This window comes from Falco naumanni, chromosome 17 (genome assembly GCF_017639655.2).
Source record: "Falco naumanni isolate bFalNau1 chromosome 17, bFalNau1.pat, whole genome shotgun sequence".
Classification (NCBI taxonomy): Eukaryota; Metazoa; Chordata; class Aves; order Falconiformes; family Falconidae; genus Falco; species Falco naumanni.
Genome location: NC_054070.1, coordinates 4,265,343 through 4,277,627, shown reverse-complemented (window position 1 = coordinate 4,277,627; position 12,285 = coordinate 4,265,343). Strand labels below are relative to the sequence as shown.

The window sequence follows — 12,285 nt, the reverse complement described above, 5'->3', positions numbered from 1 at the left end:
GGGGCATGGTTTAGTGGTGGATTTGGCAGTGCTGGGTTAACAGTTGAACTTGATAGTCTTAAAGCTCTTTTCCAACCTAAACTTCTACGATCAACTCAGGAAAAGGGCCTCTCTGTGCACCAGACCCTGTTTACAAGCACAGCTCTAGCAAAGACAAAACTACCAGCCTGGTATCGCCTGTATTTCCGTTGCGCACATCTGTTATCAACAGAACCAGGCGCCTGCGCTGGCGGCTCAAGCGCTGTACCCTCTCCTCTGCACACAGGTCTCACTTCCCATGCTGGTTTTCCTCTGTATTTTCTCAGCAATAGTGCTGTTACCTCAGCCGACTTCTCTCTCTCTCTCTCTCGTTTCTCCTGCGCTTCCTTCTCACCCTACTTTCAGGGATTCCTGAAGTTCCTCCTCAGCTGCAGTTCTCCAGGGTTCCTGTCAGGGTTACCAGCTGTGGTCTCCTTCCCCTGCTTTCAAACCTGCTCCCAAACCCCACCCCAGCTCCTCTGCTGACACCAGCTTTTCTTTCTTTCAGACGCTTCTGACTCAGTGGCTGTTTCACATCGGCCCTTTGGAACTGGAGCAAGTCAAGCTATTGTCTGATTATTTTCTCCACCTAACTTTTATTCTTTTCTTCCCAACAGAAGGATTACATACCACATTTCCTCTGGAAACCATGTAACGTGCACAACTAAATAGCCTATTACTCCATAAGCTCACACGTTTTAACACGTGTTACAAAAGAAAATGTCACAAAGCAGTTGTCAGATGCAGCAGTGAATAAAAGCTTCCTAATGAAATTAAGTTAAAATAATTTTGATCAGGATTTCCACCGCAGCACTGAGAACTCAAACCCCAAAATGCTCTATTGAGTAAGTTTGGGCAGTCTGGCTTGCCACAGTTTCCCTGTTTACCAAATGGGGATAAATACTTGATCGCAGAGTATTATAAAGGTGGTATGTACTATAGCTGCACTGAGCGCTATTAACAAGAAAAAAATTAAGAGAAGGACAATAAAAAGATGCTACTTTCAAACAAAACCAGAAAGAGGCAAAGGCAAATTACTGTTTTTATTTTAAAGCAATAGATGTACTGCCATGAATAATTCCAGGCTGGTAAACACTAAGCGCTGCTCTTGTTGTACGGCCTCAGAAGAGTTCAAACCAGCTTCAAGTTCAAACACACAGCAAGCGGCTGATGCTTCAGACAGCTCGTAGGGAGAGCCCTTTGTCCCAGCTATAATCACCTGATGTTCGGTTATAAACAGCCTCCCGCAGAACCCCAGGTACCGCAGCCATGTGCCAGTGCAGAAGAAGCGGTGAAACAACCTAATCTATTTTCTTTACCAAGCTAAATATAGGATAAATGAGTGAAAAGCACAGATGGTGAAAGCACCGCAAGTTTTTAGATTCCTCTGCTCTAGGAATTTAAGCTGCTAAAGCACAACACAGGCTAAGCCTTCTAAAATACATTCATAACTCAGCTCTGTCACCAACAGCAAAGCCCAGCTATAGAGATCACCGCAAGTGACCACTGTCATCCTATTAGACATGTGATTCATTTAATCTGAAGGGTTGCTGTGAACTCTTTCATATTTCCCTGATCTTGCTGTCTCTCGTGACTATTCCTTGCAAATTTCCAGACAAAAAAGGAACAAAAAAACCCACCTCATGCAGAAATTACTTCAAATGAAGACATAACAAGAGGAACAAGGAATTATTTCATATGCAGACTGAAAGCAGAAAATAAAGGCAGATTAATGATTCAGTAGCAAAATTCTTCTGAGAAAATGAGCATAACTGAAAGAAAAATCCCAAAGGGAGTATGAAGCTGAGGTATTTAGAAGAACAAAAACCAGAATGCAAAAACATCATCTTTTTTATACAACATTAAACTGTGTTGAAAATGCATTTCTGCAAAACATCCACGGTACTTAGGCAAGAAAGGGGCAGGATCAGACCAACCACCCCAAACAACAGAGTAAGTCTACCTAGCAGGAAAACAGGTAGAGCTGCAGAATTTTTTGTGACTCCCTCTCCTCCCTGGAACTGCACAAAGGAGAACACTAACAACGGGCTCAAACGGAAGGGAAGAAAGGGGGCACTTTGAGCAGGACTGTGTCACAACAGTGCAAAGTAAGGGAGACCAAAAAGCAAAACCAAGTAAAAGCACCAGCAGAAAAACGTATTCAATCTAAAGAGAATTATCCATAGGGATAATGCACACGCTCTGTCACTCTAGGAGGGGTGGTACCCAGGAATAAAGCCCAGGTCTATTTCAGCCCCCATTAATAACTGCTCTCATCCATCTCTCCTTGTTATAAATACTTCAGTGCCTCCTGACAAGAAGGCTGAATCCTTAACGAGCACGACAGGCCAATTTGAGGTGGAATGAGACAGAAAGCTCGGAGATTTGTGATGTCAGGTCTAGCAGAAATGCATTTAAATTAGCACACTGAACAGATCAAGCAGCAGGCTCTATTACGCTCCTTTTTGGTACAGCGCCTAGAAAGCTGGAGTACTGAGCAACTAGTGATTCAGAACCTCCGCAGACAGGCACTTTATTAAGGAGACTGCTCGCTTTAAGTTTGCGGGGATTGTTCTGAGGTTCCAGAAACACTGAGGATCTACTACCAGCCTCAGAGAGTTTGGATTCGCAGGTCTTAACTCCTTGCTCCAGCTTACTGACACTACTAGCCCAAGTTACTACAAGCCCCTTGCTTCGTAGCTGAGATTCTCCACCCATAAAAACGGAAAGGACTTGATCGTTTGCGGCTCATGAAGCACAAAGCAAAGCACTGTGCAACGCTGCGCCTTCACCAGTATCCTCAGAGATATGCCACCTTTATACTTCATATTATCCTGATCGTTCAGCAACGCAGAGGGAGGACGTGCACATGAGATAACAGCAGAACTGCTGGCTCTCGTGCAGCTCTTTCCTTTCAAACGCCAGGGAAACCGAGGCACGGAGATTTGCCCAAGGTCAACCCCCAAGTCAGCGGCAGAGCCACAGCTGAAGCTGCATTTCCTGACTCAATATTACACACGAAGCACCAGATGACGGTCTTCCTCAGCACACCTCTTAGCGCCTTTAATGAAGTTCACTGAAAATGATAAAACATCAGCACAAACGACAAGCAAGTGCCTGTATGTACCAAGTATTACAGCATTCCTTCTCGCCCTGGGTACCTCGTGCTGTTTATATTCTCCTCTGGTCTCTCATTCACGCTCGCCCGCTCCCAGCCAAGCAGGACCTGCCGCAGGGAGCAGCCCTGGCCCACAGCTCTCCCGAAGGGTCACCAAAGGCAGCCCCCCCTGCACCAGGCCCACCGAGGGCAGGAGCCCAGCCGGCCCGGAGACCCCCACCACCGCCCCCGGCCTCTGAGGGGCCCGACCCCCAGCACGCAGCTCCGGGGGGCTCAGCGCCTGCTCCTCCACAGCCAGCAGCTCCCTGGGCCCGCAGCCCCCGGCCCTCAGGCGCCCCCGGGGCCCAAGACCACCGCCCGCCCGGGCCCGACAGCTCCGCCGGGGGGCGGCCAGCAGGGCCCTGCGGTACCCCGGCCCCACAGCAGCCTCGGGCCCGGCCCCCCTCCGCACCCACCGGGCCCCCCCGCACCCACCGGCCCGCCGCAGGCCCGGGCTCTCCTGCACCCACCGGACCCCGCACGCACCCACCGCGCCCCCCCTCACCCACCGGGCCGCCGTAGGCCCCAGCCCCTCCGCACCCACCGGGCCACCGAGGGCCCAAAACCCCCCTCAGCCACCTGGCCCTCTCGCACCCACCGGGCCACCGAAGGCCCGGGCCCCCCCCTCACCCACCGGGACCCCCCGCAGGCCCGGACACCCCCCTCACCCACTGGGCCCTCCCGCCCCCGCCGCCCCCCCGGGATGAGAAGAAGGAAGAGAGAAGGCCGGGCGCGGGTGCCTCACCGGGAGAGGTGCTTCAGGATCTGCTTCTTGATGAGGCCCGCCAGGCCGCGGGGCGGCAGGGCTCAGGGCCGCGGGCGGCGGGACCCCATCGCGGCGCCGCCACCGCCTCCCGCCCCGCCCCGCCGCCGCCTCCCGCCGGCCCCCGCGCGCCGCCGCCCCGCCCCGACGCGCCCCCTGGCGGCCCCCGCCGCACTCACCCCACGCGTGTGCGCGGAGCGGGCGGGACACGGGCAGGGCCGCAGCCCCACGGGCCCCCAGAGGACACAGGCAGGGCTGCAGGGCCACAGCCCCGTGGGACACAGGCAGGGTGGCAGGGCCACAGCCCCACGGGACACGGGCAGGGCCGCAGCCCCACGGGGCCCCCAGGCAAGCTCTGCAGGGCCACAGCCCCAGGGACAGGGCCGCAGCCCCACAGGGTCGCACAGGACAGGGCCACAGCCGCACAGGCCCCACGGGGCAGGGACAACGCCACAGCCCCATGGGACCCCACGGGCCAAGGCAACAGCCCCACAGGCCCCCACGGGACAGGGACTGGGCCACAGCCCCACAGGAGCCTACGGGACACCAGTGAGCCCTGCAGGGCCACAGCCCCACAGAACACAGGCAGGGCTGCAGCCCCACGGGACACGGACAGGGCTGCAGCTCGGTACATGTCAGCTGCTAAGGCACAAGCACCAAGGGGGCACCTGCAACCACCAGCAGCTTCAGGCAGGTTTTAATTACGTGTTCTTACCTCTATTAAAACATTGATTATTAAAATGCTGATTATTAAAACTTGGGAGCTGCAGGCGATAATCCACAAAGCAGCTCAGTTTTACCTTTCTTCTTTGTCAAGCTCCCTTCCTAAGATTATCCCAGGTCAGCCCAAACCAATTTATTTTAAATAACGTGCTCACACTCCAAAAATAAAATGTTAAATATAAAACACTGCAGCCAGCAAGGCTGCTGAACGAAAAAAAAAAAAAAAACATCTTAGTTGCTACTTCGTTTCTGTTTCCACTGTAACTCTTTGATAGATGAGAATGAAAAATTAGACTATTTCACTTGCCAGGCGCGATTTCAGTGCGGATTACGAGGGAGTGTTTTGCTTTCAAGGCTGCGCTCAGCAACAGGAGCCCACAGAAACGGTCACGGCATACCTCCCCGGAGCCTTACACCCATCCCTCATGCCTGTAGCAGCTCCACAAGAAATCCACATCCTTTGTGCTTTCCTGAGTACATTCTGTTTTCATCTGACTGTAGGCAGGGGGGGAATCACAAGTGGCACAAACCCGTGAACTTTTCTCAAAGCCCAGTCCTGATCATCACTAACTCCTGCCTATTTTTTTCCTCCAGGAGAAAGCCAGTGCTTGTTGCACGTTGGATGTGAAAGCAACCCAGCTTCAGCCTAAAGCTGAAAAACACTCAAGATTATTGATCAAGGAGACACATTCACCTTCCAAGACACACATGGGTACAAACATGTCAGCTCCTTGCCATCTGTGCAGTGTCCGATGCCTGCAGAACCCAACGTGGGAGGTGAAGCTGCGCCAGTCCAGCCCCAGCACTGTGTACTGCAGAAGTCTACCTCTAGCATGGTTTATTATAAAAACATCCCCTAACTTCTGCCTCATCTCAACATTTGTTGAATACGGCTATTAAACACTGAGCGATCAAGTATCTGCAGTCTCAACTACACCACATTTTTTACAGCAGATTGTTGAAAGCACACAAACTCCTAAAAATATCTCCTCTAAGTGATTGCACTGTCCTGTCTCATCGCAGGGAGCAACTCAAGAAAGGAGCCCTTGCAAACCCTGCTAACCAAATGCTTTCTTTTAAGATGCAGATCACTCCCACTTTCATATTAGAGGCAGATATGTCAAGAATGAGTTGGACAGTTCTGCAGACTGAAATGGATGACGACCGACCTGCGCAGAGCAGCAGAGTATGCAAACAGAATAAATCCTTTATATCAATTAGAATTGTGCACCTGCATTATGTATGGCTCATCAAAAGCAAAGTCCTTTTATTAAACTAAAGGGCCTGGGATATGTCTTCAACAACACATCCTTTTATACTAAGAAGATAACAGAGCGTTAATAACTACTGACTCAACTCCAATAATGTAATTAAATGTGTCCACACAGATGCCCCAGTAGCAATAGAAAAGCAGAAACATGTTTGGCAGCATCAAAACAATTACTGTAAGAAGCAGCCTTTTAACAGCACCTCTTTGCTTCCCTCAGTGGAGAATCAGCATTTTAATAAATTCATTCTATTTTGTGCTGGTAAAGTCACTTAACGTTGCAGTCTCCCCAGGCAATTGGTATCACTGCAGTATTTTCTGTTGTCACTCTGTGATTTTCTTTTTTTTTTTTTTTTTAAAGTAAAACCACACATACTTGTTTTGAAACAAGAATTCAAAATGCAGATAGTAATGCATCTCTCAAGGCATATGATATGAAAAAAAGATTAACTACCTAAGGACTAAAGAGAAGAAAAACCTGGAAAATTCTGTGCAAGACAGGTAGAGAGGGAACAAAGAAAACTGACATCTCTGCCTGCTGCGTATAAAAACCACACACAGAGTAAAGCTCAGATTCTCCGTATGTAAACCAGCATCAATGTTTTATTGTTCTGTTTTATGATTCAAGGAGGGGGGGGGGGGGGGGAACCAAAAAAAAACCACCCCAGACCACGTACAAAAGCATCAGTCCAGTGTGCATCTAAGGTCAAACCATTTGCAATCTGAAGTTAACAGCAGATTTCCTCAACACACTGCTTTAATAAAAAATCCTAGGGACACAGGGCTAGGGTATTCATCATACAGAAGACTGTAATATGAAAAAGAACAGGTAGCTCTATTTCCACCTTTATCTGTCTGGACGGGTCATTCCCGGCCTGGTTGGCACCATCATGGGTCTGGAGGGTGGTCTCATCATCGGGGGCCCTGGCATCATTGGCATGTGTCCTCCCATCGGTGGCCTCATCCCTGGAGCTACAAGGGGAAAGAGGACATCGGAGAAAAGCTTTCTGGAGCAGCAACTGGCAAGTCACACCAAAATCGCGTGTAGGTTCTCTCCCCCACCCTCCAGGGAACTTTTGTTTTACAAGTTTGTAGGCTTTGATCAGGAATCTGACTGAGATGGATTGCATTTCCCTGCAGGATATTAGCAATGAGTAGCGGAGCAACCAAATGCCTGGGTTATATGCCCACTTTTGACAATATTCAATGACAAATTATTTTCAACCACTCAGAAGAGACACTAGCTTCATTACTGAATTGGAAAGGTCATTTGGAAAGAAGCGCTGCAAAACCCTCAGTGTGCTTAAGAAAAAAAAAAAGAGAAAAATAAAATAAAATAATTAAAAAAAAAAGACTGGTGTACTTCTTACAGCTGGGTAACAGCATTACCAAAGAAAAGCAGATGCTCTACTAAAAAGCACTGAAATAATGGCTTCCATCCAACTTTGCCGTTTATTTTCAGTCAGCCGCTCTGCTGCTTAATATGGCAGATTATGCACGGTTTGTGCCTTTAAGAAAAACACTTAAAGGAACAATTTCTACCAGCAAGACAATAATTGCAAAGACACTTTACTCCTTCTAGTGCACATGTCTGTGTTCCTTTAGATTTGTTCCAGTAACTGCTTCAATAAGACATCCTCTGAGTATTCTTTGGATGCCAGTAAACTCAGAAGTGGAATGTATCAAAGACATTTTGGTTTGCCTTTACAGTTCTGAAAAAAACTTAAGGCACAGCGTTTCTCTGCAACACATTATCTCGAAACATTTTAAACAATAACGTTCATTTAGAACTGAAATGCACCCCTTGTGCAAAAACAAAGGCGCTACTAATACCAACATAAACCTCTATAGATCGTACTGCTAAGACTAGAGGTCAAAAAGCTACAATTTAGCACAGTGATAATTTCAGTTGGAGAGGGGGACTCATAACTCGCAACAAGTAGTAAAGAAACTTTAACGAGCAGTGGTAAGACTGGTTCATGTCTCACCACGCAGAGGATAATGGATCAGCAAACGTGCAGACATAGCATATGCAAACTGAAATACTTCCACAGCTTGACACTGGGGGCTGTCAATCCACGCTGGATCTACTACGACATCTGAAGTGACGCCGCCTGTAAACTGGAGTGCATCACTACAGCTAGCAGCCGAGCACTGCAGCTACTCCACATTTTCTGCTGAGCTCTTCTGACAACTCTCTATTGCTCCGTGAGACAGAAAATAGAAGCCCAAACATCCCACCAAGCAGACGATGCAGTACCACTACCACAGTTACAGAGATTTACCTATTTCCAGACTTACCAGGTCCAACCGGCATCATTCCCGGTGGGGGTGGGCCCATCATTGGCATCATTGGCGGTCCACCCATATGAGGGGCTGGCATCATGCCAGGCCGTGGGGGGCCAGCTGAACACAAACACGGATTGGTTACGCATTTGGCTGCTTTCATATTCATCAACAACATGCAGCGCGAAGCAATTATTAAACTTTACAGGACATTTTAGGAATTATAGTGTCTTAGATCGTTGTACGACTGCCTGCCATCATTTTCAGTTTCAACTCTGACTTCAGATGCCAGAAAGTAAAGTGGATGAAGAATATGCTAGCTGTTAATCCCAGCTTTGCACACCTAATGCAGGTGACTACCATTTTCAACAGCAGGACTCTAAGCAGAAAGGGATCTCGGCTGTTTGCCAGCTGAAGTGCAAAAGACAATTATCAATCCTATTCTATTAAAAAAAAACCAAAACAACTGAAAACAAAACTGAAAACAAAACCAAAAAAACTTCCATGCTGGAAGTTTTAATGAAGCTATCTACGTGGCAGCTACCAAGTAATGAGGAGACACACACAATTAAGATCTCTGCCAAAACACTCTTACAAAGCATCTTCTTTAAATTTTGGTATTCACAAGCTCAAAAAGTCTAAGCTTGATCTCAATCTAAAAGGACTTTTTTTTTTTTTTTTTTTTACAAGTCCAGGAAACATGCAACACAGCTCAAGAAGGCTGCCATCCCAGTCAAAAATCATCCAGTTCAGACTTACGGATGCTGGGAGGAGGTGGTATCATGGCTCCTGCCGGAGGTGGTGCCGAGAACGGTGTAGGTGGGATTTTCCCTTGCTGAAATGCAGCCGCTACATTGGGGGGGAAAAGAAAAAAAAAAAAGGAAAGAAAGAATCCCAGGAGAAAAACCAGTTACTAGGCTGAGGAAGCTCCTGCGCCAATCTTCCTTGTCATGCCACGCGGTCAGAGCATACTTCACGTCATGCTGCGTGCTCAGTTGTTCTAACTCTGGAACAAATCCCTGGTTTATGCTGCTTGTCATGGCGGAAGCACCTGATATTCTTGAAGAAAATTATTATAGTAATTACTCCAGCTGAGACTAGAGAGGTCCATGATGAATTTCACACACCTAACGGGAAGGCGGATGGTAGAGAAAATACATCACGTGATTTGCAGCTGCAACTTTCAACTGGGATCGTTATGTAAAGACATGCTGTCCTGAAAACGGTAACAAGGCAATGACTTAGGTAGGTGACAAAAAGCATGAAACACATCTTATGTGAAAGGGAAGAGAAGAAGCAAAAGATGGGAAACCTGTAAGCATTACGAGGAAAACAGACACAAGGAAATGGGAAGAAGCTGCGTCAGGGAAAATCCAGATTGGGTGTCAGGAAAAAGCTCTTCACAGGGAGGGCGGGCGTTCCCTGGAACAGGCTCCCTGAGGAAGTGGTCACAGCACCAAGCCGGCCACAGTTCAAGGAGCATCTGGATGACACGTTTATAGTCATAGGGTTTAATTTTAAGTAGCCCTGCAATGAGCAGGGAGTTGGACTTGACGATCCTTATAGGTCCCTGCCAGCTTGAGATACTCTATGATCTACAGAAACTTGCCATAAAGTTAATCTGGCATTTGTATTTCTTTTCACAGAGAAAAGAACCATTATTCAGAGGGCAAGCAAGAGGAAAAAAAAAAAAACATAAACGTTTATATACATATATATGTATATATAATATATACACATATATAAAATATATGTATTATATATATTATAAACATAAACAAAAATCCCATAAACAGAGGAAACACTTCACACTTCATTCAAGCTTTTAATAGTAAGAGAGTTAAAAAAAAATCCTCAATATCCCTAAGGAATTGAGGGCAAGCGACTACAGCAGTGTAAAAAAAAAAAAAAATCTGTACATTTTAAAGTACATTTTCCTATCTTTTGGATTTCTTATTCATACCCTTTACATAAATGTGCTACTACCACAAAGCAAGAATGGGGTACACGACCTTGTACGACATTATTAGCAGTGCTAACGGTGGTGGTATCTACAAGCCTCTCAACTGCAGTAAAGCAACACCTGCTCGCGAGAAGCTCCCCTTGGGTAGAGCCCTCAGTCTCTTAGGTGGAAGCTCACACTCTGATGAGTTCAAGATTCAAAATGAAGTTTTTGCTCACGATTTACAGGGCAAAGACTCAACAGGAAAGTGAGGAAGGATGGGAAACAAGCAGCTAGAGAAAAGACAGAGGAAGTAACAGGAAAGCAACCCAGGGTCACAGAAGGATTAGCCTTACTTGTTTTATCAATCAGGCTCTGAGCTTGTTCCTCCATCCATTTTTGATAGTAGTCTTTCACATTCTCTTTGTGTTTTCGGCCGCTGCAATGGGTTTTCCTCACGGAGGGCTGAGAAAGATCACATAACCCCAAAGGTTAGATAATATCACATAAAGGCAAAGTTTACCGGGAACTATTGCATAATATTAAACACATGCAATTGAGCAGTACAAAACAGGCTGGTTTCTGTGCCCAGCCAGAGGATGGGTGATATGCAAAAAGTTCACATATAAACTGTAAGCGTTGAAACTCCAGTTTAGGTAGAAGCGGTTGCCCTAACACGGGGCCAGCTGTCTCCTACTAACTCACCACAACACTCGCAGCCGTGTCAGCTGCCCTGACTGCTAGTGCCACTCGATATCCTCATACTCTTTTGCCAAGAAGTAGGAGAAGACAAGTACACGCCAAGTAACCTGGCTTTAGCCTATTTTTATTTTAATGCTCTTGATACAACAGAGAACTTAACACAGAAGATTCGGTACTTACTGAGTCATGGGTGAGATATGTGTCACAGTAATCACAATAAAACCTGAAAAGGGAAAATTCTTTGTTATCAAGGCATCGCCTTGCCCAGTGTCAGAACGCAGCCCCTCACAGCGGCTGTGCCCGGGGCGGCGGGAGCAGGAGGCGCCGCACGAAGCCAGCAACTCCGGGCTCGGCCTGCCCCGCTCCCCTTCCCCCAGCCCCCAGGCCTGAAGAGACAGGGGCCGCCACAGGGGTCACCCAGCCCTACCCGGGTCAGCGGGCCGCCCCCCCGCCTCGGCTGCCCGCCCCCTGGGCCCCGCCGCTGCCCCCGCCGCCACCCCCTCAGCGCCGCAGCCGCTCTCACTTGGGCATGATGCTCCCCGCCACCGGCGCCGCCAGGAAGTGACGCCCTCGCGTAGCGTCCCCCTTCCGCCACTTGACCGCCGTCGGCTTCCGTAGGGCGGGCGCAGCGCCGGACGGCGGCCCGCGGGGGACAATCGAGGTGGCGGGCGGGCTTCGCTTTTCCCGCCCGGCAGGCGGGGCCTCCACCGCGCCCCTCAGGCACGTCCCCGGTCACGCCACAGCTTCTCCGCCTACAAAGCGACGTCACAGCCGGACGATTCTATCGCGGCCCCCCCCCCCCGGCTGAGGCCTATCCTGCCCGTTGGTCCGCCCGGCACCTCAGCCGGCCGCCTGGCCCGGGACCGCTCGGGGAAGGTGAAGCCTGCACGTCACGCCACGGGGTTAACACCAGCGAGAGTTTATTTACGTTAAAAAATTAACGTACAGCAAGCATCCTGGCGCTGCCCCCGGTGCTGCAGGGCGAGAGCCGGCGGCTCTGCGTTCCCCTCAAGGGCAGCCCCCGGCGCTGCCAGTGACGGAGCCGCGGCGTTGAGAGCTGCGGGAAAAACGTCATTTTGGGGGGAAAAACCCGCCCGCGGCAGCTGCCCCAGCCCAGCTGCCCCCGCGCCGCCTCCTTTGCATGGTGCCGTGACGTCACAGCCCCCGTGCCGCTTATTTGCATACGTAAACAGGTGCGCCCGCCGCCCATATAAGGAAGCGCGCGGCTGCGGGTTATGCAAATTTCTATCCGCCGCGCGCTCGGAGTCCCCGCGTCACGCGAGAACGCCCCGCCTCCTTATGTAAATACTTCGTTTGCATGGGCAGCCCCGCCCTTTCGCCCTTGCGGCTCTCCTTCCGCCAGGGGGCGGGGCGAGCGGCCGGCGCTCCGCCCTACGCGCCGCGCGTGGGGTGACGCCACCGCGCCC

The 12,285-nt window shown here is 49.6% G+C and overlaps 2 protein-coding genes across 3 annotated transcripts; one reads left to right on the top strand and one right to left on the bottom strand.

The window, feature by feature from the left end:
• Nucleotides 1-20: 20 nt before the first annotated feature.
• LOC121098686 (proline-rich protein HaeIII subfamily 1-like) lies at nt 21-3,697 on the top strand. The gene is made up of 2 exons (XM_040616957.1): nt 21-2,091; nt 3,431-3,697. The coding sequence occupies exons 1-2, from the start codon at nt 1,897-1,899 to the stop codon at nt 3,695-3,697; spliced, it is 462 nt and encodes a 153-aa protein (XP_040472891.1). The 5' UTR covers nt 21-1,896.
• A 2,805-nt stretch (nt 3,698-6,502) lies between these two features.
• Nucleotides 6,503-11,508, bottom strand: SNRPC (small nuclear ribonucleoprotein polypeptide C). 2 transcript variants are annotated; one of them, XM_040616839.1, is made up of 6 exons: nt 11,382-11,508; nt 11,039-11,081; nt 10,513-10,621; nt 8,974-9,066; nt 8,230-8,334; nt 6,503-6,900 (listed from the first exon to the last, which is right to left on the bottom strand). In XM_040616839.1, exons 1-6 carry the CDS (start codon nt 11,387-11,389, stop codon nt 6,776-6,778), a joined length of 483 nt encoding a protein of 160 aa, XP_040472773.1. In that variant the 5' UTR covers nt 11,390-11,508; the 3' UTR covers nt 6,503-6,775. The 2 variants fall into 2 exon arrangements, with proteins under 2 accessions (XP_040472773.1, XP_040472774.1); XM_040616840.1 differs by having other exon boundaries at nt 8,974-9,063.
• Between the last annotated feature and the right edge of the window lie 777 nt (nt 11,509-12,285).

Excerpts from the sequence above, each read along its gene's own strand:
- LOC121098686 (XM_040616957.1), top strand. The coding sequence starts at position 1,897 with ATGCATTTCTGCAAAACATCCACGGTACTTAGGCAAGAAAGGGGCAGG. Across the intron at positions 2,092-3,430 it reads AACGGAAGGGAAGAAAGGGG|CCAGCAGCTCCCTGGGCCCG; the intron begins GCACTTTGAGCA and ends GCTCCTCCACAG.
- SNRPC (XM_040616839.1), bottom strand. Across the intron at positions 8,335-8,973 it reads ACCACCTCCTCCCAGCATCC|CTGGCCCCCCACGGCCTGGC; the intron begins GTAAGTCTGAAC and ends GTTTGTGTTCAG. Across the intron at positions 6,901-8,229 it reads AATGATGCCGGTTGGACCTG|CTCCAGGGATGAGGCCACCG; the intron begins GTAAGTCTGGAA and ends TTCCCCTTGTAG.